The sequence below is a fragment of the Prorops nasuta genome, unplaced genomic scaffold (assembly GCF_024137725.1).
Source record: "Prorops nasuta isolate Cenicafe-Biocafe unplaced genomic scaffold, Cenicafe_Pnas_1.2 PNAS00015, whole genome shotgun sequence".
Taxonomy (NCBI): Eukaryota; Metazoa; Arthropoda; class Insecta; order Hymenoptera; family Bethylidae; genus Prorops; species Prorops nasuta.
In genome coordinates this window covers 5,968,751-5,975,121 of record NW_027116812.1, presented here as the reverse complement: position 1 = coordinate 5,975,121, position 6,371 = coordinate 5,968,751, and the positions used below count along the sequence as shown (strand labels likewise).

Here is a 6,371-nt window from a genome sequence, read left to right as displayed (position 1 = left end):
GAGGTAATTTGGACGATCGTGCATGCACATACACATGAAGCCTCTCTTTGTGTAGCAATCAAGAACGTCGATTCACTGAAAGAAAAATATCGTGATGCAAAATGAACGTCCCATATATGAATCTGTTTCGTGTAAGCCGACACCACATGCGCTACGCGTTATTATACTCCTTGATCCGCCGCTAATTTATTACGTAAGCAATGGTGTACACGATTTTCTAACCGCATTCCCCGAATTTCATATCTTAAATTTGATCCTTCGATCCGAGATAAGCGCTCTTGTAAAAAATCTGGTCCGAGTCATTAAATCTCTTATGTTAATTGAGATTTCTTCTGGGCCAGAAGAGAAAATCCTCGATATTATACAATAAAATTAAATGATTATTGTTTCACATGAACGGAGTTCCACAAGCAAAACACGAATCATTGAAGTTTATATATAACTATGGTTAGCTTACGGTGCTAAATAAATATTACTTAGCTATATTGATCATTTTGACAGGATTATAAATCCAACAAGTTTTAGGCAATAAACAAAAATTTATTTGCTCCCCTTATAATCAGCATCACATTAATTTTTACTTCTACAGACTTATTTCTCGTCGCTAGCTAACATAGCTTAAATTAAAAACGATGCCTCCTAATTTATATTAATTATAAATATAAATAGAATGTTCAGATGGATAATCGCTGAATTAAAATATAATTATATAACGTAAAGCAAAGAACATTTGCGATGTTTTATATGTAAAACAATTAAAATATCATTAATACAATCGTGAGTCATGGGAAAGTTACTAATTATATTAGTGAATAATTGTTTCTATTGCACTGAAAACACAGGTCTGCGAGACATTTTGAGCAGATTGCACAAGACGTGTTGAAAAATTCACGAAATTTTAATTATAAGCTTCAACAATCGATTCTAGCATATGTTTCATTAAATCTAATATTTGCAAAAACGTACATATCTACAATACTCACACCGAAATTCCTTTAAGTACCCTCGCGTTTCTGATATAAAAATGACAATTTCCCATCAGTCATCAATTCGGTAGTAAAACAAGGATTCTAGCTCGATTCGTAGCTCTTACGACAAAAAATTTGGTATTAGCTTCCTGGTGAATTCGATCACTATCATAGAGAGTACTTGATTTGATCATAGTACATTGTGGTTGGTGGTGATGTTGACGTATGATGAGCATTGGACGAGGTTGCACCGGTGATATTGGATATGCTTAAGCCCCCTATATTGCTGAGATTTAGCGAGCCAAGAGATCCTAAAGTCGAAGGTAGGGATACGGGTCCCGAAGAGTGACCCAAGTAAGATGGTTTTCGGTCTATAATACAACCGCCGGAACTGTTGGAGGTGGAACTGGGACACTGCATTCTTAATCCTGAAACAAATCGTGATGAAATTATTGAAAGAAATGAAACATATAGTCACTTTCATTAATCAATAACACGATATTATATATAGGTACATTTTAGAACACCCGGCAAAACCATACAGTGGCCAAATTTGAAGAGGACACTTTGGAGTTTTGATTGTTAGCCACATGACCACACATGAAGTAGGCTAGCGAACGAGAGAGAAACACGTAAAATGCAGTTAAGCAAAACCAGGAGAATCGGTCCTTGGGATAGGTACCATATAAATCCGAAGCTCCCGATGCTCTCGAGTAGTCTCCGCTCAAGTGCACACTTCACTCGTGTCTCGACTTCATTTTACTCCTCTGTGCTATTTTTTTTCTTTTTTTGCCTCAATAATTCTTAAATGAATTTCTTATCACGTTTGGAAACTGGAGAGAGATTTTTTGAGCAAATTTTTAGAAATTTATACATAGATTTGCTTAATTGATAGTCAAAAGAGAACAAGAGTGAGAGAGAAAGAGAAATAGAGTAGGGAGGGAGGGGGGGGGGGGTAGCAGTTGTGAAAAAGAGCACGATGGGTGGTCCACGAGTGACAGACCCTCCGAAACGCAAGAGAGTCGGCGGTTATAGAAATTTTTTGTGTCAACCGATCAAAAATGTAGAGTTTTATCACCAAAGAAAGGATAGAGGGCTCGTGTTGTTCACACATTGAGCAGACTAGAAATATAAGCGAATAGTACTATACAGCAAGTGGAAGAAGTACGAAGATGGAAAAGGCGTTCCCGTTTGAGCTTCCGTTCTTCTCGACGGTCTCAGCAAGGCGCCTGCGTTTCGATCCCGTTTACACTTTACTGTCTGACAGAAGAAGGAGGATGCGTGGGTGGTACGTTTACGTTCTGTCGATTTTCAGTGTATCGCCTTGCAACCCAAAAGAAGAAATGGACTGTTATATTGGGCACACTCCCAATTACCAAATTCTTCCATTTTCCGCAGAGAACTTTCACATTCAGAGATTAATTATAAATGTAATTTAGCCAAGAAACTTTATAATTATCTAATTCTTCCTAACTCATTATTAAACGATTGGATTTAACACAGCTAAATTATTATTGATACTGTTACGATAAAAACAGAATTTGTCGAGGATCTCCTTATTAGAAATTCCTTTAATCTCTGCAATATAAATGTTTAAATTTGAAAATTAATTTTTATTGACACCAACGTGATAAAAAATACTATCTGTCCAGGGAAATTTTAGAAGGAGGCGATTTACGTTTTGGCACTTTAGCCGATATACCGCGGAGATTAAAGAACGTCTTGTTTATGACACTCGTAAATATTTGTGCGATAAAGGATTTGAGGCCGCACTTAACAGAGCACGCGACTACTGTTAAGAGGGGAAGAAATTAATCGATTTAACATTGTTTTCTTGTCTGACTATTCAACAAATTCCGAAATGAGTGGCCATTCAATGGATTATGATATTTGAAAAGTATAATCGCAACGTTGTCGTTGCATCTTTTCACGATGAACTAATTCCAGGCGAAGCGGTAAATTTTCTGGTTAGTTCTCGTGCGTTACACGTGTTAAGTCAGAAGCTACGAATTACGAGCTCACGAGTTGGACGCTCCTGACAGGGATGTCACATAGGCTAATAGGCCCTGTCAACTCCCTACGCCATGCCACGCCACGTTACGTCCGTTTCCGTCTCATCTAATGTTTCGTAAGCGTTGAATTCCTTCTTTTAATATTTTCAACCGATTTTTGACACTCGCTTCAACTTTATTCCTGACACTTCAATGTGCTTTCATATAGACCCTCGTTCTATTCCCTACCACCACGTGTACTTGTAACTACTGCACGAACTTTACTTCTCAAAGTTTCTTCGTCCCTAAATCTTCCCTCGAGTGCTGTACATTTTGCTTATCTCGAATATTCTGATAATGTCTCGAGAGCACAAAACTTGAACCTTACTGGAAACCTTGTAGCAATGTGGAATAATTGAACGTAACAATAAGTGTTTTCATGCATTGGAAGGAAGGGAAGAGAATAAAGAAGAAGGAGTTGAGAGAGAAAAACTTGGGCGTTAGTTTTGTGACGCAGAGCTGATATTATGAGAATGGAACGTCGACAGTTTCAAGTTGCAGGGCCTGGCGCCCGAAAGGTCATAAACTATCTTCAAATTTCCAGATGCCTCCGAAAACTTCATAATGAGACTTTGTTGTCCTGATCCTGGGTAGACCAAAGGTTGCAGATACTATATTGTTCCCTCAGGCGTTAACACATTGTTCGGGCTTGTGTTACCCATCAACACCCGTTTATATCCATACCCCTAATCTTACTCACACATTGAAACAAAAATTATTCAATTGAATCAGTTTTTTCTTGGAAAATTGCCATTGGAAAATTTACTTGCTATTAATGCGGTTTAATTAAATAGATAAAAATTGGAATAAAATCTTTTGTCTTTTAATTCAATCACCTATTGATACAATGTGTATAATTTAATTAACCCAATATATTCAAAAAAATATTAATTTGAATAAAATGATTTCTTGCCACTATACAATTTGTACAATTTATCACTCAACGTATCTCTACTTTTAGCATAGAAAATTATCAAAACTCACCATGATCAGTGACTGGCGTTTGACATCCTCCATAAGAAGAATTCATATTGGCAGCAGGGCTGTTATTTCCAGTTTGCTCTTGCATATTTTGCATGGCAACGTTCAAATTAACAGCAGCGTTGTTGACCCCTGCTATTCCGTAACCCACGTAATAGTCTTGTCCAGTAGGTTGGTGGGTCGTCGGTGTAGAATTGGCAGTTTTGTAAGGTAGCAATTCATCCTTGTAAACCATTTCCTGGTGTGGTTGCTGGTGATCCTTGATCGAGAGGCTATCCGGCCTGTAAGAGACCTGTTCCTGAGACCTGCCACCGTATCCAGGTTCACTTTTGAAAGCCACCAATTCGCCGTTTCTGTACACCGAAGGTTCTCCAGTTTTGTATGTGACCTCTGTCGTTTTGTACGTGACTTCTGCGATAGGAGGCGTTTTATACGCAGCCTCCTGGTGCACCCAGTCCGTAGGAACCGTTGTACCTGGTGCGTACATCGCGTACTCCTGATAATTCTGATACTGGTTCTGGTAACTATTGTAATCCATGGCACCTGGTGCCAGATTTTCATAGCATGACCCTTGAACCCCAACCGGCCCTGTACCTGGAAAGTACTGAGGGTACTGGGACTTCAAGGCTTGGCATTTCCGACGGAAACCACGTGGTCTGCGTCGACAACTCCCTTCCTCGAACATGTACTCAGTGGAAGGGTCAATGGTCCAATAGTGACCTTTGCCAGGTCGACCAAGACCTTTCGGCAATTTGATGAAACATTCGTTCAAACTGAGATTGTGTCGTACCGAATTCTTCCAGCCCTGGTAGGGACCCCTGAAGAAGGAATATCGCTGCTGCAGGAAATTATAAATCTCTGAAAGGGTCAACCTTTTCCTCGGACTCGACTGAATAGCCATGACGATTAAGGCTATGTAAGAGTACGGTGGTTTCTCCTGCCGACGGGTTCCAGCTTTCCTAGGCACTTCGCTGTTGGACTGTGTGCACATCAGAGGGTCCAAAGTTTGCTCCTGTGGTAAACTGGCATCCATCGACAGGGTCGTCCTTGGTACCATGGCGTTTGTGCTCGCATGGATCACCTGAGATTGCTCCTGCAGGTGCAAACTCATCTCAGTCTCGTTCTTCATTCTTATATTATTCGAAACTTCAATTCTGCAAAGAATCTCAAAGTTGATTCAGTAATTTTCTTCTCATAACGTCGACTAACTGTTCGATATCCCCATTCGCCAAACACTTCACGTTCACACCACAGTTCTTTCACAATATTGTGTCTATCATGAAACACAATAATTATATCTTTATAGTACCTTTCTTGTCGAATAATTAATTCCCACAATGTTACTTTTCTGTAGAAATCATCGTTGAACCTTTCTTGGAGAATTTCGTAACACAATTGACATATCGGATATTATCGATGAGGGGTATCGATAAATTTGAGCAATGGTCAGTAGTGGTAAGGTATAAGAGTGGAAGAGGGTTTGGGGAGGATGTATAGCGAATTATGTAAATTGTTTGCTCGTTTTGTAGGGTATAGTGAATTATTTAGTCTCGTGATGTTTAGTGTTTCCGGATAAATGGAAATCGGTGTTGAATGGAACTGTAACGTTTACTGATAAACACAATGGGAAAGGAAATGCTGCGGATATTTATACAGGGCGTTGTAAACTGTTTGCACGATCCGCGAAGAGGTCAATTATTTAGTCTCGGATTGGCAGACAGCACTGGGGCTGATACGCTGCTAAGTGTTTTAGGCTGACTGGAAGTTCGCGTGGCGAGCTAAAAAGCTTAAGACTGTCTTAACTTTGGATGACGTAGTGGCCCACTGTACACCGTGACAGCGAGCCACACACTTGTAGGCGTGATTCAGAAGGGGGCTGAAACTCTAACGCTCATTCGTCCCAGCATCCCATCCCAGTCGGATACTCTGCATCTCCACCAATCAAGAATCCCCCTTTCAGACACCGCCACGCCTGATGTACAGCGCCTGGTATTCCATAAAATTATTTTTTTTTATTTTAATAATAATTTCAACGATCTTAAAGAAACTTCTAACAACTAATTCCAATTATTTCAGATTTGATCAGCTGCTCCAAAATTTAGAATGGATTCGGTAATTTATGTGATTTTTTAATCATTTATTTTATAGAATTTTGTTAATGTTACATGGAATTTAGTGTATTTTAACGAGAATCGCACAAGGGATAGAATAATTCATTATTAAGATTAAGCCAGTTTTGGTGAATTTTTTAGTATTGTTGATTATTTGACTTTTAGATTGACGTGGCTATCGTTGAGAGTTCTTCAATGTTAGTGCTTTTCCTGTGGTTTTAGAAATATTTAAGGTTTTAGTTGTATAAAAGCTATGTAAT

The 6,371-nt window shown here is 39.1% G+C and overlaps 1 protein-coding gene across 1 annotated transcript; it reads right to left on the bottom strand.

Annotated features, from left to right (window-relative positions):
- Nucleotides 1-589: 589 nt before the first annotated feature.
- Nucleotides 590-5,852, bottom strand: LOC136778887 (uncharacterized). The gene is made up of 2 exons (XM_066736047.1): nt 4,004-5,852; nt 590-1,396 (listed from the first exon to the last, which is right to left on the bottom strand). The coding sequence occupies exons 1-2, from the start codon at nt 5,127-5,129 to the stop codon at nt 1,137-1,139; spliced, it is 1,386 nt and encodes a 461-aa protein (XP_066592144.1). The 5' UTR covers nt 5,130-5,852; the 3' UTR covers nt 590-1,136.
- Between the last annotated feature and the right edge of the window lie 519 nt (nt 5,853-6,371).

Coding starts and splice junctions, on each gene's coding strand:
- LOC136778887 (XM_066736047.1), bottom strand. CDS start 5,129: ATGAAGAACGAGACTGAGATGAGTTTGCACCTGCAGGAGCAATCTCAG. Junction 1,397..4,003: donor AACGCCAGTCACTGATCATG/GTGAGTTTTGAT, acceptor GATTTGTTTCAG/GATTAAGAATGCAGTGTCCC.